The 24,909-nt window shown below is 38.5% G+C and overlaps 2 protein-coding genes across 7 annotated transcripts; one reads left to right on the top strand and one right to left on the bottom strand.

Moving 5' to 3' along the window:
• Nucleotides 1-1,937: 1,937 nt before the first annotated feature.
• TUBE1 (tubulin epsilon 1) lies at nt 1,938-16,316 on the top strand. 6 transcript variants are annotated; one of them, XM_064412957.1, is made up of 12 exons: nt 1,938-2,011; nt 2,085-2,158; nt 3,923-3,975; nt 6,091-6,148; nt 6,705-6,820; nt 7,834-7,955; nt 9,244-9,431; nt 10,239-10,414; nt 11,181-11,321; nt 12,888-13,028; nt 13,916-14,090; nt 15,140-16,316. In XM_064412957.1, exons 1-12 carry the CDS (start codon nt 1,987-1,989, stop codon nt 15,296-15,298), a joined length of 1,428 nt encoding a protein of 475 aa, XP_064269027.1. In that variant the 5' UTR covers nt 1,938-1,986; the 3' UTR covers nt 15,299-16,316. The 6 variants fall into 6 exon arrangements, with proteins under 6 accessions (XP_064269027.1, XP_064269028.1, XP_064269029.1 ...); XM_064412958.1 differs by lacking the exon at nt 1,938-2,011 and adding an exon at nt 3,721-3,826; XM_064412959.1 differs by lacking the exon at nt 1,938-2,011 and adding an exon at nt 3,721-3,826 and having other exon boundaries at nt 6,091-6,240.
• Nucleotides 16,317-16,493: 177 nt separating this feature from the next.
• Nucleotides 16,494-24,452, bottom strand: CCN6 (cellular communication network factor 6). The gene is made up of 5 exons (XM_064415773.1): nt 24,402-24,452; nt 20,847-21,120; nt 20,262-20,504; nt 17,621-17,814; nt 16,494-17,221 (listed from the first exon to the last, which is right to left on the bottom strand). The coding sequence occupies exons 1-5, from the start codon at nt 24,450-24,452 to the stop codon at nt 16,940-16,942; spliced, it is 1,044 nt and encodes a 347-aa protein (XP_064271843.1). The 3' UTR covers nt 16,494-16,939.
• Nucleotides 24,453-24,909: the final 457 nt, after the last annotated feature.

Raw genomic sequence — 24,909 nt, 5'->3', positions numbered from 1 at the left:
CTTTATATTATATGGATGAAGCTCCAATTCATCTACAACAAAACAGAAAGTCATGTGTGTGATTACTTCTTTCACAGAGTTGAGCTGACTGTTTCATTAAACACCTGAGTATATGCACCAAGCCAAACTGGCTACTACATATCAACTTCTTGCCCTTAGACCTCCTTTGGCAGCTAAAAAATATCCCCACATGAACGTGAATCTCAGTTGCATCTCCAATCCACAGTTCTTGGTGTTTCCAAGCTCAAAGAGAACAATCGAATAATCACTTTACACTTGCCTTCACACACCACTTAAAGAAACACTGGAAGCCAAAGCTCAGAATGTCTTGTTGCAACATCATGTTCAATAGAGTGAATCTCACTAAGCTGAATGGAATATAGAACACAAAAACTACAACAAACTATTAAAAAAATGTAGAAAGTGGAGCTAATTACACAAGAGGATAGAAAGATACAGTAATGTTAAGAGATTCTCTAGAATTTAAATTTAGCATTAGAATGCTTTTAAGAAATATTGTACTGCTTTTAACCAGAGCACAGACTTCAAGTTTGGACCACTTCAAAAAAACACAGGGAAAAAATTAGGTTATAGGTCACATCTAGACTGTCCAGAGAGAAAGGACAAGCTACTTTCCTGTTTAATATTCATGTACTTTTACACTGGTGATTAGTTTATAGAAAAGACATGTTTGAGGCAGTAGTACTCTATTCATGCTAAACATGCCTATAACACTAAAGCCATTGGTCCTTTCCACACATTTCACACATGACACTTGAGTAAGCTTGGGCCACTCAGTACTTTTTTCTTAACAACATTATTTAATTAAGTTTCACACATTTAGTCTGTGTATATATTTCTTGTATATAATGCATTCTTGTACTGTACAATATTTTATTTGCTGCAATATATACATAATCTCTCCAGGAAACTCGGGGGGGGGGGGGGGGGGTTTTGTTTGTTTGGTTTTTTTTTTAATAGTCATTTACTATAAATTTATTTTTCTGTAGACCTACAATTAATCTCTACCAGGTCATGTCTAGGAGCAAAAAAAAAAAAAAAAAAAAAAAAAAAAAGATTAAAAATTTTATTTAAGAAATTTTTTTGTACACCAGCATTACAAATAATCTATTTGGGAAAAGAGTATTTTGTTTGAAGGTTTTAGCCATAAAACTTAATGGACTGGGTTACATGGAATTGCTTTTGTCCTCCCACAGGAAGCAGAAACACCATCTGTGTCACAAGACAGCTTTCTGCAAGCTTTGCATGTCCTGCATTCTTTACTGTTTTAGTCCTGGACTTGGCACTGCTGGATTAACAGTTGGACTTGATGGTTTTAAAGGTCTTTTCCAACCTAAAGGATTCTATGATTTTCAGCTGAGCTGTGTTGCAGACCAGTCTTGCCATGCTGAGACAACAGCATCTCTCGCTCCTCGTTTGTTTTTCACTGCAGACAATTACAGGCACAATATGAAACTGAGCTTAATGTGCAAGCCTGGTGGGAGGGCACATTACAGCATTTCCAAATGGCCGCTTTTTCATTTAATTTTTAGTTTGTATTTTCATACCGTTTCACACATTTCACGCCATCTCCCTGAATTATGTATTTGGGGAAAATAAAGGGCTTCTTTATCGCACCATTTTTAGCCATAAAGGATAATGAACTGTAGTGTATGGAAATACTTTTGTTCTCCCGTACAGAGACTTTAGTTTAGGTCTTTGTCAGGCCTCCTGTGTGTGGGCCTCAGCCGAGACCCTGCAGCCGCGCTCCGGTCCCCCTTAGACCCACCGAGTGCCTGAAAACCTCACCACTCCCCCGCTGTCGCCCCCTCTCCCCCCTGCTCCCTAATGGCACGTTCCACTCGCCGCGGGCAGGCGCCGAGCGCCCGCAGCTGAGGCGGCGGTTGGGACGTTCCACCGCAGGAACTCAGGGGGCGCGGCTTCCGGGCGCCGACTTCGAAAGAGGGCTGCGCCGCCGGCCGTGCCATGACCCAGTCGGTGGTGGTGCAGGGTAAGGGGGTCGTGGCGCCCAGACCTCCCGCCGCCCCCTTCCAGCGCCTGAGCCGTGTCTCTCCCCTTTGCAGTGGGACAGTGCGGGAACCAGGTGGGATGCCGTTTCTGGGACCTGGCGCTGCGGGAACACGCCGCCGTCAACAAGGTAAGGGCGGCGCTGCCCCGCCGGCCCGGGGCGAGCCGCCCTCGCTGCCGTCCGCGTCCGTCGCTGTGACTGCAGAGCGCTGTGTTTGTTTGCTTAAACCAAGGGCGCTTCACTGTGAGCACAACCACCCCCGGCTTCTTGTGCCGTTTAACTAATCATGGAAACAAAATGAAAGGTTAACTGTCAAGAGACCCTGTTAAATTAGAGGGTGGCCAGTCTCCAGCCGTGTGAAGTTTAACAGAGATTAGTGCATCCTGCACCTGGGACGGGACAACCCTGGATGCACGGACACATTGGGCAATGAGATGCTGGAAAGCAGCATGGAAAGGGACCTGGGGGTCCTGGTCGATGGCAAGTGGAACATGAGCCAGCAGTGCCCTGGCAGCCAGGAGGGCCAGTGGTGTCCTGGGGGGCACCAGGCACAGCATCGCCAGCCGGGAAAGGGAGGGGATTGTCCCACTCTGCTCTGGGGCATCCTCACCTCGAGTGCTGGGGGCAGTTCTGGGTGCCCCTATGTTAAAAAAAAAAAAAAAAAAAAAAAAAACCAAAAAAAACACCATTAAGCTGTTAGAGAATGTCCAAAGAAGGGCCATGAGGAGCAGCCGAGGTCACTTGGTCTGTTCAGCCTGGGGTAGACTGAGGGTCTCATTGCAGTCTGCAACGTTCTCCTGAGGGGAGAAGGAGGGACAGACACTGATCTTTGGTCTCATGACCAGTGACAGGACCCGAAGGAGTGGTCTGAAGTTGTGTCAGGGAACATTTAAGTTACGGATTAGAAAAAGGTTCTTCACCCAGAGGGTGGTTGGACACTGGAGCAGACTCCCCAGCAGCAAGCCTGTCAGAGCCCAAGAAGCATTTGGACAACACTCTGAGTCACATGGTGTGACTCTCGAGGTATATTTTGAAGGGCTAAGGGTTGGAAGGGTTCCTTCTGGGTCCCTTCCAACTCAGAACATTCTGTGATCACTAATTCTGGTCAGCTTTCTCTAGCATTTGCACCCTGAAAAGTTCACTTTGTCTCCCTACAGCCAGGCATTAGCAGGTATGAGGCAGTTAACAACACGGTGAAGGCTCTTCAGTGCTGGCACTTTGCCACTGGCAGTAAAGCAAAAGAGGACATCCCCAAAGCCCACCATTGTTTTCCATGTTAGCTCATGCCATGGCTTGCTGTACAATTTTACTGACCAAAATAGCAACATGAGGAGGGCATGGGATTGTGCTGAGTACCTTGAACAAAATCACACTTTTCTTGCTGTGACTATAAGGCACTTAAGGTATTTAAACTTGTCAGATCTCTTTAGCTGTATGTTGGGGTGCCATGCTATCCCTTGCCAGGGAGTTCAAAAATCAGTGTGATTGTGCTGTCCTCTTTCCAGAACTCCATGGGCAATGGTATCACAGGCATGGAACCCACAATGAACTGAGGGTTGTATCAGTGATGAACTGAGTCAGCTAAAAAGCAGCTCTTCAATTTAATAGTTGCATTGGGATCTTCAGTAAACTACTACAGTTGCTTAATCTTGTGCTGAAAAACTTATTTCCTGGTTACATTCTCCTCTCAGTTTTTAATAGCAAGCTGATGTTTCAATGAAATCCTTTTGGAGATGACTAGAACTAGCTGGATTCAACAGAGATGTTCATTCAGTTTCAAGTGGTGAAGTTTGACAAGTATCCTTCAGATGTCCCTGCCAACTTAAATTATTCCATGAAAAAGCAATGAGAATTTTTTGACATTACACATCATTTTGTGTTGTTTCCTTCCAGAAAGGAATTTATGATGAAGCCTTAAGCAGTTTCTTTAGGAATGTAGATACAAGGTAAGTTTTTATCAGCCAGTGCATAAGTTTACATGGTAGATCAGCCCTTGTAGTATCTTCTTTTAACCTAAGTTACAGTTTTCTTTAAGTCCCATTTAGCTTGTACTAGAAAAAAATTTTGCTTTTTTATATTCTCCTCAAAATTTTATCTTTGCATTTCCACTTTATCTATACATACTTCAGTAGTTAAATGTGTTGGTTTGTTTTCCTTTCCTTTTGTACCAAAAGTGGATAGTCAGGATCTGATAGCTTTTGCCACTGCAGATGGCAATCAGATTGTGTGCCCTCTGAATACCAACTGAGCAGGATTTCTTGAAGAGTTGAAAGAGGAATTGTATATAAGATAGTCAGAAAAAACTGATAACTTTTAAAGTCTTATGTATCTGACTGTTTTGTTACCCAGAGTAGTGTCTATAATTGGTTTTTATAAGTTAACCAATTCATACCATAAAACCATTCAGTCATCTCTTGTCTTTCCAGTTATAAAATTCCTTGCAGTTTGCAAGAATACTTGGGATAGTCTGTTGCATTTTAATTAATAAAAAACATTTGACCAACCTCTGTTTCCTTCCATTGTATGAAAAAGTTGCAGCAATGTGATATTGACTAGAAGAGCACTGAATTCCAAATTGCTTTTTTTACCTCTTTGAAAGAGCATTGCAAATGTATTGAAATTTGTTAATGTCATTCCGTATGGGTATTTTGAAGAATACTTTTTCCTTTTTTTTTCTTTTATTTTTGGTCAAGAAAATTTGATTGTAAAAAATGCCTGCTTCTGTATGTGCCAGATGAAACTAACACTTTTGTAATTGACAGTTTGGCTGCAATAAAAACATCTGTTTTATCTCTGAGCCACCTGGTGGATGGTGTCCCTGTCCATAGCAGGGGGGTTGGAACTGGACAATCTCTAAGGTCCCTTCCAACCCAAGCCATCCCATGGCTCTAGGAATGTTGGGATTTTTTTTAAGCAACTGAATCCAAGTGATTGAAGGTTTGATCTGGCATGAAAGACCACAAAGCCAACAGTAAGAAAATCAAATATTGTTTTGGGGTTGGTTTTATTTCCTCTTTGAATTTTGTTAGTCCCTGAAGAGAAATTCTCTAGGAGGATTTACGGGTGCTATGATGTAGTCCTGCAGGTGTTGTGTAGGCTAGAGGAATCACGTGGGTGTTGGAGGCTGCTGTGAGCTGCTCACCTAATGAGAAGTGTCTAGGGACCATCTTTGAGTGACAAGTTGGAAAATTCTTGAGTAATCCAGTGCAGCCCTGTACTCTTTTTTCCCCTTGTTCCTGATGGGACTCAGTGGGCTCAGAGAACATTGGTGCTGTATTGAATTTTAGCTGATGTTTTGTGAATATAATGGTGGTTAAACGTAGAATGGTCTTAAGACATACTTTAAATTTAGACTGGGCCAGCTCCCAGATTAGGTAAATAATGGAAGAGGAAATAAGATCAGTCTTCCAGTATCCCTGCCTTTTTTTTCCCCTTGTGCTGTATTAGTTTGGCCAGATCATAGTATCTCATCATTTGAGTGGAAAATTGTAACATCATGTATAGTCTGCTGTGTTGGCTCAATACAATCCATCCTGGGATAGAAGAAGGATTTAGCTGTGCAGCCCAGCAGGATTTCTGAACTGGTAAATCATAGGAAGCAGAATAAGTCAAGCACAGCACTGTGGTGATGCAGTTACAGAGCTTTCACACCTAGAGCACAAGCACAGTGTTGTACTGCCCCCACTGAAAAGCATGGGCAGCTTTTTTCCATTGTTTGATGTGGATATATATATCACATGCTGATAAAAGATATCCTTTCCAGTTTTGGCAGTGCTTGTAGAATTGCTACAAAGCAGAGGCTGTATCTGAGAGTAAACTTTTATGCTTATCTTTCAGCTTCTTGAAGTAATGTTTAGGATAATTCTGATTGAGTTCATGACCTGTAATTGTATTACTTTCAGGAATTATCAGGTCTTAGCAGCATGTTCAGGGTGTTTCTGTTTGCTTGTGTTGTCGTAGTCCTCCAAACACAATATATAAGAGATAAAATTTTATAGTAGTATACATTTTATGCTACAAATATGATCTTTGATTTTTCTGTTACTTTTTTTTTTTTTCAGAAGTGGTGATAATGGTCCTGATATTTACAAAGGAAAAATCTGCTCTTTAAAAGCACGAGTAAGGCAATCTATAAAGGTCACTGTTTTTACATGGAATATTTATGTCCAACTGTGTGGGAATTCTCATGAAGTTCTTCAAATTGCATACAGGTTTAAGTACTGCTTTGAAAGCAAAATTTCTAATATTAACTTTTATTAATGCAGTAATACAGTTTGTGGCCAGTCTTGTTGAGTAACTCCTATTGGAATTGTAATAAAATTATTGCAGATACTATTATCTAAGGGTTGGGTTTCTTGAGCCACTTTAAATGATTAAGGAGCAAGGAAACTTGAAACATAAAAATGGATTAATTTTGTTATTCCTAAGTAGTGGGGTAAAATATTATAAAATTTGAACAAAATTTCATCTGAAATGGAGTCATATTGAACAACTAGCAGATCAGCTAAGGTGAATCTTGTTAATCTCTTAGTTAACATCTGAGGCAAAAAAAGGTTTCTGTGGAGCAGAGTAGAAACAGAATTCCTTTTGTATTGTCAATAATTTCATATTTCTTTGTGTGATTATTTCAAGGGTGGTTTGCTTACTGACTGAAGTATTCTTTCCATTCTGAAAGGCACTGTTGATTGACATGGAGGAGGGTGTGGTAAATGAAATTCTACAAGGACCATTGAGGGATGTGTTTGATAGCAAGCAGCTTATCACAGATGTTTCTGGTTCAGGAAACAACTGGTGAGAACCTCTTTAGATCACATTTCTTAGCAGCTAATTAGATGGCATTTGAAAGGGGAAATGATAACCATAGCTTTCTGTGTCATTCTGCACCTGGAGAGCTGCAGCATTTTACCAGCAAACTTGGAGTCACTGTTGCCTGGAGGAGGGCTTTGAAAAGGCTTTTACAGAAGAATAATTCTGCTGATATATTATTTTGTCTCTTTTTTCTTCTTCTTTTTGATTTTCTTTACAAAAGAGCATGCTTTTTATTTTTGTTTCTTTGGCATTCAGCTGCTTTCCTTGCTTAGTCGAAGCCATAATCTAGTTTGAGACTGTGCAGCTACTGTAGAAATTAGATATATGGACAAATGCACTTGTGATTTCTAAGCAGAGTCTGACTTTGTGCATATAAACTACATTACCAAAAGAAAAATTCAGAAAAAGATTGGTTAACATAATGAATTCCAAATTTTCACAGAGACCTTAAGGTGCTCTAATTATACTCAGTGCACTATAGACTGGAAAGGAAATCACCAGCAAATATACCAAAAGAGAGTGCAATATGGAGAGTAAAGCAGTCTTTACCATCTACCAGCTTTACCATCTAGCAGACAAGTGTGTTGAAAATGAGCTGTTTGGGGGATTTTTGTTACTAGTAGCAACTGACTTGCATAGTACTCAGAAGATTATCTGTACACTTATTACATAGGAATATCTTTATTGCTAAGGACTATGTAGCTTTCATTACTACAACTGGATTATCCAGCATGGGAGTTTATTTCCTTTTCAGTACAGAATAATGCGTGTATACTCCAAAGTTGTGAACTTAGACCTGTTTGCATCCTCCAAGTTAAAACCATGTCCTGACTCCTATGCTCCTATGTAGTCACAATTTAGAAACTCTCACAGATGAGGTGTTGCACCCAGCTTTGGACCCTGAACTCTAAAATGTTACATAGAAGGATTCAAGATTAAAAATTTAAAGTTTGATTTTTTTGGGAGAGGTTTTAAAGTACTTTTCATATCCTCAGGGCTGTGGGTCATAAGGTATATGGCTGTCAGTACCGGGAAAACATAGTGGAAAAGCTGAGGAAAACTGCTGAACATTGTGACTGTCTACAGTGTTTCTTTATAATTCATTCCATGGGAGGTGGTAAGTAATCTTTTTATGTGGAGTATGACTGCAGTAGCCACAGATGAAAAAAAGAAAATACATGGATCTTGAAAAGAAAATCAGTATAATAATCTACATCATTCAGAATGCAGATTTAAAAAATTAGTACAAATAAGTGGACCTGTAATTATTTATCACTAGTTTTATTAGAGCACTGAGGAGCAATGATGTGCTACCCAGAACAAAAATGCAGTCAAAATTCTAAAGATGAGGCAGTGATAAGATCAAGACAGTTACCAAAGACAAACACTGAAGTATTACTGATCAGAAGAAGGGTTGGTGACCTCTGAGCACCAACAGCATTGTCATAAATTGTTTTAATTGTGGGGAAAGGCTTTTCCAAAAGGCTTTGAAGGCGACTTCTAATGTTGCTTAACTTTAGAAAAACTTTGTTTATCTGTTTTCATTCCTCATAATTCTCTTGAATCTGATCTAGTTAGTTAATAAGCCAAAAGGAAAAATCCTTTGCAGTGACAATCTTGTCTTTATTGCATTGCCATTAAGCCTTCCTACCTCTGGGAGTAGCATGTATTATAAATGGTTGTGATGTGGCAAAAGACACAGAAAATAGGTCTAAATATGAAGCAATGATTTTGTTAAGGGCCTTTTTTGTGGCCATTTGCTTAATTTCAGAGACCCTGGAGGTACTGTTTCTGTTATTGTGAAAACTGTTGTCTTGTTCATCGATTAAATTGTCTGCCACTGAGAATGTAGCTGAATACTCAGAAAAAGACCACAGTTCAGCTCTCTGTTTTGAACTCTGTGGGGGCTGTGTGCTTAGTGTTAATGAGGAAAAAAGCCTGTGTGCTGGGCGAGAGGGGCAGTTCTGTTTTTTCTGAAGAATGAGAAAATTTCATAAAGAAACCCTAAAACGAAAATAGTATTGTTTGAGACAGTTCAATGCTTTTAAGCAAATGTTGTGTTTCATAATTCAAGTTAAAGAATTCAAAATAAGAAGTAGAAATACTAGGTCAGAGAAATGTTTGTTACATAATAGGACTTTTTGGTTTGCAGAAATTTTTGAGAATATATACTTCATTCTGACTGACATACTGTGGGAAATAATTTTATTACTTAATTATTTTCTTGTCTGGGACAAACCTTCCTGCCTTAATTACATTTGAGGAACCTCTACTGTCAGCCAAATGCTTCAGAAAATATTTATTAACATATATAATTGAAAAGTTGTATGTCTCCTACATGAGTCATGGAGCCTAAGATAATGTGGGGAACCTGTCTTCTCTCATTCTTTTTCATTCATAATTAGGGACAGGATCTGGTCTTGGAACTTTTGTACTAAATTTACTTGAGGAGGAATTCCCAGAAGTATATAGATTTGTTACTTCAGTTTATCCCTCTGGTGAAGATGATGTTATTACTTCTCCATATAACAGTGTTCTGGCTATGAAGGAGCTTAATGAACATGCAGACTGTGTGCTACCCATAGAGAATGAAGTAAGAAACAATATTCTGTTTATGTAATTTTTTTATTAGAATGTGGAAATGTCTCTACCTTTTCAATACTGATTTGCATGCCAAATCTCTGAAAGCATAATTTCAGTTTTTAAAATAATAATTTAACTTCTAAGTCATTTGTGAACTTTTGAAATGAACGTGGATATCACTAAAAAGTCGCTCTGCTCCTTCAGACTAAGGTAGAGTGAATTTTTTCATGTCTATTTCAAGATAAACAGTGAAAAGCTTCTATTTACTGAGATAGAGTGTCTTCCATTCTTTTAACAATCAATTTGTGCGTAGTATTAGTAGGGTGCTTCAAGGACCTCTGATCTCTCCAGATTCCAGCAAGCTTAACTGTGCTGATTGGTGATATGGGAATCATAGCTATACCTGACCTTGCAAAGTGCTAGACTCATTTGAATCTAGCTTTGGTGGCTGTATTGCCGTTTGTTTATAAAAAAAGCAAGAGAAAATGAAATTTAGTTAGAGACTATATTTTTTGCTTCACAGGTGTTATCTTCTAAAACTGCTTTTTAAATTTTCATAAGCATTTTGAATAGTGAATAAAATTCAAACTTCTGAGTCAAACTCTGTATATATTTGTGATATGTAAGGCACAGACTTAGAAACACTTCAGTCAACTGGAATTACTCAAAAGTTGGAATTAGATGTATCAAGGTATAATCTTTAACCTAACAGTACAATGTCTGAACTTTCAAGATTATTAGAAATGAAACGTGTGGTACTGAATTTCAAAGTTCTCTACTCATGACTACTCTGCTTTTTTTTTCCTCTCTCTCAAAGTCTCTGTTTGAGATAGTTAATAAAATTCATCAGATGATCAATTCTGGGAAGTTAGGATCAACCGTGAAGCAAAACAGCTTGGTGACATCAAGTGCAGGCAGTGCAAAAGTACTACAAGAGAAGCCATTTGATGCAATGAATAACATCGTAGCCAACTTGCTGCTGAACCTGACAAGGTAAAGTCTGTAACAAAGCAGGATTGCTGGAGGTGGTGGCTGCTGTAAATATGCAGGCCTGCATCAACTTGAGTAATATTAATTACATTAATTACTCATATTACAGTATGAGTCTTCTCTTTATAAGAACTGGTTACTAAATGCTAAAGTATTTGGAAGTATTCAGATTGTAATGGCATTGCTTTAGCCATGATAGACTTAAAACTAAGGCAAAGTTATGGGCAAAAGGAAATTGTCTTTTACTAGTGCCTAATAGAACCCATGGAGGTTTGCCTTTCTAGGACAGTTGCATTGTTTTGTAAATATTGTCAGATCATTTTTGCTCATAAATTGTCTATTGCTGCCAGAAATATACTTTTGGTTGGCCTGTTTTTCTTTTAAACAGCTTGTCAGGATATCACATGTGTTTTATTGTAGCCTGTTTAGTAAAAGTGGTATTAAGTAACTGGTATTAACCAGCTGGTGTTAAGTGGTATTAAACGTTATTAATGATAATAAATCAGTGCTAAAGAGTACAATTGGGAAACAAGGAATCATTATTGGTAACTTATTGTTCTTTAATGGGAAGTATTAGTAAATAAGACATAGCACTGTTACTGCCAGATGTGAACATTTTGTAGTTACACTTGAACATTTGCTTGAAAGCTGTGTTGTTTTACAGTTTTATTGTACAGAACAGCTGAAAAATAGATTTCATGGAAGTTTACCTTATAAAAGTGATTTACATAGTTTGTAGCAGTTTCATAACAATTTGTTAATTTTTCAGCTCTGCTAGATTTGAGGGTTCCCTAAACATGGATCTTAATGAAATCAGCATGAATTTGGTTCCATTTCCTCGACTTCATTATTTGGTTTCAAGCTTGACTCCTCTGTATACACTAGCAGATGTTAATGTTCCTTCTAGAAGGTAAGAAAAAATATTATTGGAGTTTCACATTTAAAGTAATTTCTGATTTTTCCATAGTTTTCATTTAAAAATTTCATTCTGTAGCAAAACTAAGGGTGGAAGTTCTAAAACTTGTATGTCTGCCACATTTTCAACTCATCCTGCTGATTTATGGAACATCTGTTGTCCCTTTTCTCAGTAATGGTTGAGCCAGTAAACTTGACATCCTTTTAAACTCTGCTGGAAGTGTTTCTGTTAGGAAAATGTATTATTTAGAACCCACACTACAAGTTCTTTTGAGTAACAGTTTGCACTTGACTGACAAAATACTCTAAAGACAAGCAAGGGATTAACTAGGCTCTTTGGGGAAATAATGGTATCTTACTTCAGTCTGGAGATGCAGTGAGTGCAGTGAGCCTATTTAACATCTTATTGTAATGATAAGCTGACGTGTCAAATTTTGTGAGATATTTATCCTGCTGACATAGCAGGAAAATTACCAGCTAAAATAGATTTTACTGGGTTTGGTGGATTATGTTCAGTCGACAAGAGTGATTTAGAGACAAATAGTGGTAGAGACATCTACAGGTAAGTGATGGCAGTATGCAAAGTGGAGAAGAGGGCAGGACCACACTTATTTCCCAATAGCAAGTTGTGACAGTCAGATCTGTTGAGAACATACCTTGAGGAGACAGTACAGGGCTGGGGGGAAGGTAGCAAACTATGAGGAGATGGTCAGTCAAAGATGTTTCAGGATGAAGTGGGAACAGTAATATTTTGGTCTTCTTTATTTTTTTGTAATAGGCAGATTGTGGCAGAGGTGATATAAGAGAAAAGAAATAGAGATTATAAATATACAGCACTTGGAACAAATGGAAAGAATAGCTTAGATGTTATGGGTCTACAGAACACCATCTTTGGTATCCCACAGTACAGTGAAACTTGGTTAAGAAAGTGAAGAGAAAAAGAATGTGATTTGCAGTGTCATCTTTTAAAGCAGTCATGTGTGATAAAATTAGAATATGTAGAGTAGACAAGTAGATATAGCCCGTCTTTTCCCAAATCATTAATCAGAATTAATACAGTTCTATGACCCATTGATCCTCTTAAATAATGAAGTGTAACAGGCAGATAATCAGTTCTATAAGGGTCAGCATTTTGCTATTTCTTGTCAGATCCTTCCCAGTGAGATTGTCCGCTCAAATTGCCACATAACCAGAACCCCAAGTAGTTAAATTCTTTTACATAATTTGAAGACTTTGTAACCATTGGCCTCAAATTGCCTCTGTAAATGCAACTTCTCTGATTCAACAGTGGCTTGTAATTTGAGGGTGAGGAAAAAATGGATCCAGTGTGTTTTTAAAAACTTCTAATGCCAACATATGTACATATAAAGGTTTGAATCTTTCCTGTCATTTATGGTCCTGGGTTAAATGTACCTTTATCCAGGTTTTTATGAACTTTTATGTTCATAAAACATAAACGTGTTTATGTTTATTAACTTTTGTGTTCTATGAAGGTGGGCATTCTGAAGAACCTTTGTATCCTACTTTAGTAAGAGCAGATAACTGTTTTCTTTTCACCCAGGTTGGATCAGATGTTCTCAGATGCGTTTAGCAGAGATCATCAACTAATTCAAGCAGATCCAAAGCACAGCCTCTACCTGGCCTGTGCACTTCTTGTTCGAGGAAATGTGCAGGTGTCAGACCTTCGCAGAAATATTGAAAGGTTTGTAATACCACACAGAGCAGTCATGGGATTTGTATGGAAACTGACAGTTGTCCAGAGCATTCCAACTTTTCATTTGAACAGTTTCAATACCAAATCAGTTTACTCCAACCTCCTTTTCTTAATTTTAGAAGGGAAGAAAACATCATTAACTTATGTAATGAGTGAAAAAAGTCATGTTATTCCTGGATTTCCAAATAAAGGAAGGTGCTACTCCTCTCTTTCTCCAAATTGCAAAAAAAAAAAAAAAAAAAGCAAAGCACAGCGTTCCAGGGGTTTCTCAATAGCAAAGGATGTTGGAGTAATGAGTTCTATAGTAGAAGTTTGTTTTTGCAGAACAGAAGCCCCTTCTCTTTCCATGGTTACTTTCATGTAGGTAGGAAATCATCTTTATTTGAACAATTCTGTGTTGTTAGCACCCATTTTCTACCTTGAACAGTATTGAGTTACTTATATGTAACAGGAAAGGCAGTCAAAATGGAATTTGTAGGAAGACAGGGGTGCATGGGGAAAATTTCTGGGAATCTAAAGTATTTTGTTTATTTCAAAACTGCGGGTAGACTCATTGCCCTCACACATTGTTAATCTGCCCCTTTACTAACTCTCAGAGTGCTTCCAGTCCCTTTTATAGAAACAGGTACTTGTAACTTCACTTTTCAAATCCTGATGCATTAAATTAACAAAACACAATTGATGTTTGCAATTTAAATTTAACATAGAGACACAGTGGTCTGAAGTCTAAAATATCTTATTCACAGTGATAGTTATAACTGTCCTCCTTAATCCTGAGTGCTTACATGTTAACCTTTTCAGACTGTTAGTTGAAACTTAATAGTTAGCCTTTGTGTTCTTTCTTTTCCTTAGTTAACTAAATTTTTGTATCACAGATTGAAGCCTTCTCTGCACTTTGTCTCCTGGAATCAAGAGGGCTGGAAAACTGGTTTGTGCTCAGTACCTCCTGTGGGCCATTCCCATTCCCTTTTGGCTTTAGCAAACAACACCTGTATAAAACCAACTTTCATTGAACTCAAAGACAGATTTATGAAGCTCTACAAGAAAAAGGTGCAACTCTTATCCTTATAACATTCATAGTCACTAATCATTAGCATCTTGCATTATTGAAGCCCAGATCTTGGTGTCGTGAAGGGACTGTTAATGATTGACAGCCCAAGGGTTTTATTTGTGTGACCAGATGACCCAAAGCCCCATCCAACCTGGCCAAGAACACTTGCAGGGCTGGAGCATCCATAGGTTCTCTGGGCAACCTGTTTCAGTACACAGTAAAGAATTTCTTACTAATATCTAATCTAAACATCAAGCTTCCTCTCACTTCGCTTCTTCAGCAAGACAGGAGAAAAGTACAGTAAAAAACTTTTGGGTCAAGATAAAGACAGGGAGAACAACCACCAATTATTGCCATAGGTTAAACAGATTTGGCATTTGGAAAATTAATTTCATTTGTTGCCAATAATAGTAGAGTAGGACAGCAAGAAATAAAAACAAAGCTGAAAGCACCTTCACCCCCACTCCACTGCCTTCTTCCCAGCCTCAGAATTCCACTTCTGTTCCTTCTTCGCTGATCTTAGTGTCTGCAGGGCTGTTTCTCTCACATTTTCTTGAGTCTTTTCTGTCACAGCTGTTGTGCAGCATTTTTACCCCTTGATAAATTCCTTGTCACAGAGGCATTACCAGCATCACTAATGGGCTGAGCTGTGGTCAGTGGCAGGTCCATACTGGAACTGGCTGGGATGGTTTGTTCAGCATGGGGGCAGCTCCTGTTATTTTCTCACACCCCTGCAGCCCCGCGCTCTGCCTGCTGCCAAAACTCTGCCATATAAACCGAATCCACAGCTGGTCAGGTGTACCCAAGAACACAATATGAAAAGATGGGGCTTTCAGAAGTCAGTAGACTGTGATTCACTAGGGGATTGTTGCCAAACTTGCCAAGTGTTTAAACAAGGGATGTCTTGATACAAGTCTCTTAAGTGCTGTTTCAACAATGCTTGTTCTTCCCCCTTCAGTACAGGATAACTGGTATTTACTGAGCCAAAGCAATCAAATACCAAGAAAAGGATAACACTGGTTTGGTTTTTTTTTTTTTGTTCTCTTAGGCTCACCTTCACCATTATCTGCAAATAGATGGGATGGAGCAAAGCTGTTTTTCAGAAGCTATATCCTCTTTGTCTGACCTAATAGAAGAGTACAGTGAATTGGATGCTACAAAAGGTGGGCCTAGAATAGATCCTTCAAGATTGAAGATAGCTGTTTAAAGGAAGAACCGATTTTGAAAACAACAACAAAAAAGCACTTTCCCTAAACATCCAGACACTTCAGTTAACCAGAATGACTTTGCAGCATGCCTGGCTATTGTAATTCCAAAGTGGGACCAGCACAACAGCTTCCTTACCTCAAGTGCTGTCATTAAGTGGTGAGCCATGCCTGTGAGAAAGATTTGAAGGCACCTAATTATGGCTGGTATCAGTAAGGACAGTAATCCTGACACACCATATGCTGTGAAGAAAAGGAGGAGAGATTTTATGTAGCAGCCAAAACTGTAATTATTTTCTCAGACTTTCAACTTACAGTAAATGAAATGTTGGTCTTGCTTCAAAGAAGGATCACCGTTGCTAGATTTAGTTTTTAACAAGCAACTACGAAGAGAAGAAAAGCCCATGTAGTCTTTTCAAAGATGAAAGCAAGTCTCTAATGAAACTGCTTTCTTACACTTTGCAGTAGACATTTCAGAATGCTCTAAGCTATGTTCCTCATTTTAGTATTTCTGCTCCTATCTTGTACTTAACTATATTAGAGGGTTCTCAGTTAATACCAAAAATGACAATAACAGAAAATGCAAAAACATAAATTTGGTTTCAAGTATTATGCTTGGAATGTTAATTAATATTTAAATTATTCATATTCATGAATGCTGAGTTGCACTTGATAATGAGATAATACAGAATATCTCTGAGTGGAACATGCACTTAGGATGAAGTTATAATGACCATTTGGAGAAAAACACTTATAGCCTTGAAAGAATGCAATAGATGTTTTAATATTTATAATTATCAGGGTATCAAGCAGCTCTTTATATTACAGTAAGAATTTTTACAAAATAGAATATACAGCTATTTCTAGTTGCTTGCCAGTGAACTGTTACAGACCAGAATGGATTGATGCAATGATTTCTTGAAATTTGAAGTCCTTCTAGCACAGTTGGAGTGGATATGTAAGTAAGCACAATTTTGACTGTATAAAACCAGAAGTATTCAATAAAGTATTGTTATAACATTTGTTGAGAGCATTTTTAAAAATAGAAATTTCTAAATATATAAATTTTCTGAAGTCTTGCATCTATTATCTGCAGTGTCCCACTTATTTGTTCTTTTGCACATTCAGTCTTTATATCCATAACACTAGACAAAAACTATCTGTTGCAAAAAGCAGTCTGAGTCTAAAGTTGATGACATCTGTTTCAATGTTTCAGCATTGCTGTGTTTTACTATTTCACATGTGTAGCAGAAAATGTTAATTTAAAAATGAAGAATGATAGATGAAGTATTACAGGGCAATTTTTTTCCTAAGAGGTTGGAGCATCTATTTGTATTTGTCAGCAAAAGCTTGTTACAGTGGGGTATGAAGCTCTCTTGCTGCATCTTTCACAGTCACCAAGAGTTCTTGTTTGAGCGCTGCTGGTGTTAGATACATTTCTGAGAAGGATGTATCTCTCCATGTAAAACCAGTTACATTTAAAAAGATGCCCTCTGGCGTTTTACAGGTGCTATTTAATAAATGAATGAATATTCACATGTGTAGTTTCATTATAAACACTGCTGTGGCAGGGGGTTATGCTGACTCTTCAGGGTGTAAATGTGCTGTTGCACTCCATGTGTTACAGTCAATGGTATAATTTGTCATAGCAGTTTGAGTTGGGAAAATATATCTCCTGGAGCACTGCAAATCCTCTGGCACACACATGATGTTATCCACATCATCTTCCACCTGAAGGAGCCTTCGTTGGGACACTCAAACTGTACAGTGATCATTTTGGACTTGTTAGGAATGCAACACCTCTTGTCCAAGCACACTCCGCAGAAAGTTAGTTTGTATCTTTGAGTAGTTGAGCATCCAGAAAAAACTAGCTTCTCTGCTGTTGGAAGCTGGAAAGTTGGTTGACATGTTTTTCCCTTTGGAATCTTTAATATTAAAACAAAGAAAACCCTGAACATTAATAGCAGATCATGTAAGAAAAAGTTGCAACATTTACTTACTTATAAATATCTTGAAAGTTACTGAATCTGAAAGCTGCCTGGTTTTTCCTTTGTCAGTAAACCAACAGGAGGTACTTTCAGAGTGACTGTGCATCCGGACAGCATTAGCAGCACTTATATTTCAGGACATTACATTCTTTTGTTTGAAATTGCACATCTGTAGTATGCTATTGAAACATGAACATTAATGGTAGAAAACATAGAAGATTTATTTTAAAACCCGTAAAAAAGAAAAAAGTAAATGTTTTATTAGTACTTGCTAATACATCCATTTTTCCAATATTCTAATTTCCTATTAGGAACTAATTTTTTGCTAGAAAATACCTTTATTTTCTTCAGCATCTTGGTCAGACAAGGCTGGATGAAGCATAATCTCTTTTCTTTTTTCATTTCACATTTTCTGTTGTCGTTGGTCACTCTGCTGGATATGCCTATGCCACAGGTACTGGAACAGGGTGTCCAGGGAGTTGCCTGTATGAGGCACTTCTTCTTCAAAACTAGTGGTAAGCTTCTGTAAGCTAAGACAGCAATATTTTATTTATGCAGCCCCAAAAGGATGAATTGAAAATACAAGAATAAGAATTTGATTTCTGTTCATGAAGGTACTTCTGTAGGTAAACCTAAAAATGAGACATAAATAACATTTATACAAAATTCAGCTGAGCTGCAGTTAAACTTTGCTGATACTGGATACTCAGATCCTACCAAAGACTTTGAAATTGCATGTATTGTGTGACCTTCCAGTTTCATGTGATGGAAATGTTGTGAGAAAAGACTTAATTGTGGAATTTTTATGAAATGTCCAGATTTTCTTTTATTTTAGGCCAAGCATCCTTTCTAAAGGGTGCTGAGAACATTAATATTTGTGTCTTTGTAGATATTGATAAGACTTTAGGTTTTGTATTGAAAAATAAAATTATCCAATCACTTTTAGATACCACTAAAAAGTCTGAGGGCTGGATTGGGTGGAGTATACTTTAAAAATGAAACAAAATTGCTGTGGAAAAGTTCTACAAAAAAACTATGTGGAATCTATGCATTTTCTATGCATTTATGTACCTGTGCTTTTATGTAAGAGCACATGCAGAATTTACCTGGAATTACCAGAACTGCTGTCTACTTAGAAAGCAGACAGCAATTTAAAGATCTCATTGAAGCAAGCATTTTAAAAGTCTGTCACAGATCTGCAACAAATAAAAGGAAGTTAAATGGTCGTTTATACTTGGTGCATTTTTTGAAGTATGACCTAGTTACATCTCTGTGTATCTGAATTAGGTAAATCAAATTGAAATGGGAAGTCAGAAAACAAAGCAGGAGGAGTAAAATAAAACTTAGCACTTACTACCCACTCTAGCAGAAAAGGGACTTTTCAAAATACATATTTTCCCATTGAGCCGTCCATGGAATTCATGGACAAGTTGAAAAGATACTTCTGCTGGACTGGGAGGGGGAGGACTTTACTTGGAAAAAAAATTTCCAGGTGTTTTTCTTCAGAAGATTCCCAAAGGGCAGCATCCTACAGCATGTACAGCCACCACAGGGACAGGGTGTTGGGTCCCTGTACCGAGCCCAATAAAGTGTGCCTTGCCAGCTGGCTCTCTAGGCGATGTTCTGCAGCTGATTCAAATTCCAGAATAAATGGTGATGTGTTACAGTCAGTGAAGGAGTTACTGAATGTTGGACTTCAGCTTTTGGGTCTGATGAAGGGCTACAAAGTAAATGGCTTGATGATGTTCTCCAGGTATCTGAAATATGGTTTGGGGTGAGATTTCAGAGGCTCACATGGTTTGGTTGCTGTTGTTTGCAATGCATTATGGTCTTCAATCAGATTAGCACTGTTCTCTAGAAATTAAATCTCTCTTCACCTGAAGTCAGTTGCTTTACCAAATACGTATTTATACAACAGCAGTAAGTGTATTTCTGTTAAAAGGCTTTGATACTAGATACAGGTATTGTATCATAATTTGAAGTAGGATGAACTTTTTTTTTTTTATTTACTTGTGTGACCACTGCGTACATGTGAGAAGCTGTCAAACTGGACTTCAGGTTTTGTAAGCAGGTCTATTTACCTGCAGATTGATTGACGTGCATCTACTCAGCAGCCTTTGATAAAGTTTTTCTGATAAGCGTTACAATCCTTTTATTTTATTGGTCCATGATGGTGATTCAGTCTGCCACCAAATAAATGGCTCTGCTTTCTGGTACATTCATTAGCTGTAACAAAGATGACTTTCACCATGGAAAGTTGCACATGCATAGGGAAGGAGATGGCACAAGCATAGCAGCTGTGGCCAGGGAAGGGCTGGCATAGCTGCTTAGCTGCTTCTGGCAATGGTGCTTCCTTAGAGTGCAGAAGAGAACTAGTGTTAGCAGCAGGGCAAGAATGGAGTTAGAGGTAATATCCACTGAGCCTGGCAGAGTTGCATGGGCAAGTCAATGAATGCTTTTGATCAGACTCAATGAAGAAATGGGGGGACTATTGTTCTTGCTGTGACCAAAATTTGTGAATGCGGGAAAGCCACTAAGGCAATTTTTATAATTTTCTGCTTTCTATTAAAAGAAGAGACCTGTGTCATGTTAATACATGTATGTGAAAACCAAGACTGGCTAACACCACAAAGCAGGAAAAAGTGGGGCAGTTCCCAGGCTGCAAAATGGCTGTCCAGCAGCATCCCTAATTGGGCTGATCCGATGAGCAGCAAACCTCTGCAGAAAGATGCTTTGGCCAATTCCCTCATGACAGAAGCCAAAAGCCTTTTTGCTTTTCCCATTTATTAGGTTTAGAGAAATGAGTCTGTGACCTGAGAATAAGAAGGGTAAGTGGGACACAACAGTCACCCTGGCAAAGGCCTTGAGGAAGAACTGGGCAAGTGCCAGTGTGCTGCCTGCCTGGCTGCTGGAGCCGGGGACACTAAATGCAGAAAGGCTCATGTACAGAAAGGATTACCAGTGCAATCAGGCTCACCTGACATCAGTCTGTAGTTGGTTGATTGAAGTTGCTTGTGCTGTCCCAGGCCACAGATGGGTTGTCCTGGCTTCTTTCTGCCTGGGACCCTGGTACAGGGGCTTCCTGCTACTCTTGGTGTGAATACAGGGGTACATCCGATTGTACCACTGACACACAGGCACTTATAAAGCCGGTTGGGCTGAAAGGTCTGCCCGTTGGCATAATAAACTCCATTGAGCTCACATCCTACAGCTACCAGATCTGAAAATGGTGAACAACAGTTACTAAAACAGGAGGAGCACAAGGTTCTTGCTAAACAGGGTGCTAAAATGTGCTCAGTGTTTATGGCATCCGCAGCTTTGTAAATGAGACATCAACATGTCTGCCATTAAGAGGCTGATGCGCAATGAACTGGTTTCACTAATGTAGTTTACAGTCCCAGCCCTACTCTCAGATTCTCTGAGCAGTTCGAGGATAAATTAGGATAAATTCTTTAGCACAGAGCTGTGCAGCACCTGCAAGCAGAGTTTTCCTCCAAAACCATTCACCTGGTGGTCCCCGCCCTCTTGGATTTCAAGAAGGGAACGTCAAAGAGCAACTTACATGCACACACGCCTGTTTCATACCTAGGCTCATCTTCCGAGTAGTCGCAGTAGAGCCCTTTGTGGGGATCACAGACGTCAGCTTCATTGCAGGGCTCTCCTGCCTGCTTGGCACACACCTTGCAGCAGCCACAGCCATCCTTCACCAGGCTGACCCCAGGGGTGCAGGCTGGCACCGGCGGGCATCGGCACGGCCAGTGGCAAACCTCCTTGCGCTGCACTTCACCAGTTTCTGAAGGTTTATCTCCAGGCTGCTCTGGTGGGCTGTGGGAAAACTTACACAGAGTGGGCTGTTTTGAGCACTGAATGCAGTATGTGTAGTTGGAATAGCATAAAATGAAGTCAAGATGGAAAAAACTGACAAGTTGCATGAAAATCCGCAATGTTTCTCATTTCACAAGATAAAAAAGTGAGAGAAGCTATGAGGTTTAGGTAGAAGGCAGAGGACCATTTTCATCAGTGTCATACACTAAGATGTTCCACCAGTGAGCCTGGCTTACTGCTTGTACAAAACACAATTCACTGGTCTTTCCTTTGCCTTCTATGGAACAAAACTGAACAGAATTTTTTTGATAAGTATTTTAAAGTAGATGGTGGTTTTACTGTAAGTATTTCTTCCTAGAAACCTTCTATAAAATTAATAAGCTTTTGATTCCTCACATTGTTTTATAGCCAGCCACAGTCCTGTGTGCCAGTTCTGATGGCAAGACCCTTTTAAAATACAGAACCTCTTTTGAATGTTACTTTTGCTCCAAAATTTGAGTAGATGCTTGGGAAGGAGCATTATTTACAAATGCTCTTGTGCTAGATGCAAAAAATTAATCCTAGTAAGGGAGGCAAGTAGCTGTACTGAGTTTAATAGGTCACTTTCTAAGAGTGCATTTATTTGCATGACTAAGCCTTCATTGAATCCAGAACTTACGGAGCAAAACCACATCTCATTAAAGAGATTTGTATCAGCAGCAGGAAGTCAAGATCTAGCCAGAATTTACTGGTTTTCACATTCTGTCTCAGAATTAATGTATTTTTCTTTTCTTTTTCTTTTTTTTCTCTTTTTTAAGTAAAAGAAGGATGAACTTATTCTTGATGGGCTTATTTTTGTGAGGCATGGGGGCAGATTAAGTTAGCACAGTGTAAAAGGATCTATTTGAGATAGCTAGAGTCTATCTGCCTTTTTTAAGAACTACAACTAAAACTTAGCAGTTTAGATCTTAGCATTAAATCTTTTCATGCTGCTGATTTCAGCAGAAATGCAGATCGTGGTATAGTTATTCTCTGTTCCCCATGGATGACTGGTTCTGTAGTTAAGTGGGGGCATACACAGCACTTGGCCACTATACAACACAGGGCCTGGAAGCCACCCTCATCACACAGCTCTGACTGCCCAAAGAGCAAAAGGGAAAGAAGACCAAGCCCTTCATCAGGTGCCAGTATCACCATCAAGGTTGCAAAAAAAACCCCCAGAACATATATCCTATATTTTTTTTCTGGGCATGTGAAGCCTATCAGTTTCTGTCAGTTCCTCCAAACTGCAGGGATCTGCTGGTGTAGAAATCACCAAATCACCTCCAGCAGAGATGCTGAGGGAAAAGGGTCACTCAGACGGGGTTCCTTGATGCTTTATTTTCAAAGTGGAAGTATCTGCAGAATTCAGCATTTCATATGTCATAGCCCAGGAAAGCTGTTGCAGCATAATTGAGCTGGCTTAATTGCATGCAGTAGTAAATGACCTTTTAAAAGCCTTTTTTCTACCCCTAATTTCCATTTTTCATGGTCATTTACAACTATACTTATGATATCTTAATCTGCAGCTACTAATGAAGCTCCAAAGCAGTAGCTTTCAAGTTCCTTTGGCTGAATGATTTTTAAGCCAGATATTAATTTGCATAAGCAATTCATATAGCAAATGGATGTTAAACAATGTCATAGGGTATTCCATGCAGTATGAAGAAGATAGTTTCATAAAGGTGTCATTTGTTAAAGGATTTCTTCTAATCCTTTTTACCTAACTTAAGCAATAATACAGAAACAATTAACTCAAGTATATTTTTTTAAAGCTAATCCTTTCCTATAAACCATAATGTTAATTTGATGAATGTGTGCATTGGAATATAAAGGTTCTTAAAGAACTGTTCTGGAAACAAGACAGGCAAGTGGTCCTGTACGTTTAGCAGTGTTTAAGAAAATACAGTTGCTTTAGGAAACAGTTCCTTGCTGCTTCTTTCTTTAGAAGCAGAATATTATTATTATTATTATTATTTATTATTATTATCAGCATCATCAGGAATTTGGCCATATGCCAGCAACATGAGGTTATGTGGCTTGAATCAGATACCATACTTCAAAATGGGTATGTGTAGCAGGAAGTAATCTTATGTGCTTCAACCAATATGTTTAATTTGTATTACAAATTGAAACATGCTTTAAACCTACAGACTTCTACTTAGGGGAGTTTTCTCTCCTTTTTTAGGGAAAGGTGGATGTCTGCTGAGAGGTGGGAGATGAAAAAGTTCTTAAAAAGTAAGAAAGACGCCATCAGGTGAATATCTGACAGTTTTAACTCTGCAATTACTGAGAACTACAGCTTACATGAAAAATCTTCACATATCTATTAAGTTAGAATGAAAATTTAAAGTTTGCTTGTACAGTTTACAGGTCAAATATTTTTCTAATTTGTGCTTCCTCAGTTTCTATACCAAAGCTATTCACATCACACTAGCCCCTTACATACTTTTCCTGATCCTATGGGCAGATCAGAAAATGAGACCATTGTGTAAGAACCCTTCATGTGTTGTTTGTTTTCCCATGTTTTAAAGATTGAACAAGGTCAATACAGCATAAATAAGCAAATAGCAAAATAAGTAATGTATTATCACTAATGTTTGGTTATCTTAGTCTGGCTTTAAATACGCAGAAAGGGGAGGGACACCGCCATTTGAAAATTCTGTTGACATTCATCTTAATTGTAAAGGAAAAATACACTGTATACACGTAAAGTGGATTTTCAAAATTAGGTAAATAAGTAATGAAATTGGCTTTTGATACAAATACCTTTAGAGAAAGCTATCACTTAAAACTGTCTCATAAGAGACAAAGTATAACACAGCCCAGGTGCCTTTCTTGTTTGTAAAACTAGCCTGAAGTCAGACGGCTGCATGTGTATATATATATATTTGCAAACACATGTACATATGGAATATGAGCATGGAAAAGATGTTTACTTTCTTACTGCATCAGATAGTAATTTTTGCTTATAATAAAAAAAAAACCTAAAGAAAGGGGGGAAAAAGCAAAGTCAGTGACAATTTAAGCTTCCCTAACACTTTTTTCTTCCCACCAAGTAATATTAATGTACAGAGAGAAAAAAATTACCAAAACATGACTGATGCAGTAAATAAGCTGCAAGTGAAATTTACTCAGGAGTAGGGAATGGCTCCTTATTCTTTATGAGGAATTTACTTCTCTGAAATTTAATTGGTCATAAAGCAAATAAAAACTTCTAACCAGGACAAGGTGAGCAAGGGGAAAATCTTTTTCTTCTTTTTAATGAACTTACCTGTTGAGTATAAGGGATGATGAAGATGGTGGGAACCAGGAGCCACCGCATGTTCCTGCACATTCAGAAGTGAAACTGGGAGATAGGGAACAGGCTGAGCTGTGTCAGAGGAAGCACTGAACACAAAGCTCTCCTCTGTCTCCCTTGCCAACCCAACTTTCCCCAGCACATGCACGAACACATACATGCATTCACACTTGAAATTCTCCTCTTCATACTGAACCAGCCTCACACTGAAGTTTTCAACTGGTCTTCTTTTCTCTGCCCACTGCTAGAATACAGATTTTCACACCCTGCTTGATCCCATCCAGCTGATTCAGCCAGACTTAATTGAGGTCAGGTAGGGTGACATCTGATTCTTAAAGTCTTGCTGCTGGAAATGCAGTGTTATTTTTAACTTGTCTTTAAATCTATATTGCAGGAATTTCTGAAATCTGAAGGGCAGAGCCCCAAATACATGTATTTTTTGAGATGGAGAAAGAAGAGTTCTTCAAAATTTCTGATGTAT

This window comes from Passer domesticus, chromosome 3 (assembly GCF_036417665.1).
Source record: "Passer domesticus isolate bPasDom1 chromosome 3, bPasDom1.hap1, whole genome shotgun sequence".
Classification (NCBI taxonomy): Eukaryota; Metazoa; Chordata; class Aves; order Passeriformes; family Passeridae; genus Passer; species Passer domesticus.
Note: the sequence above shows the minus strand (reverse complement) of the source record. Positions and strands in the feature narration are given on the sequence as shown.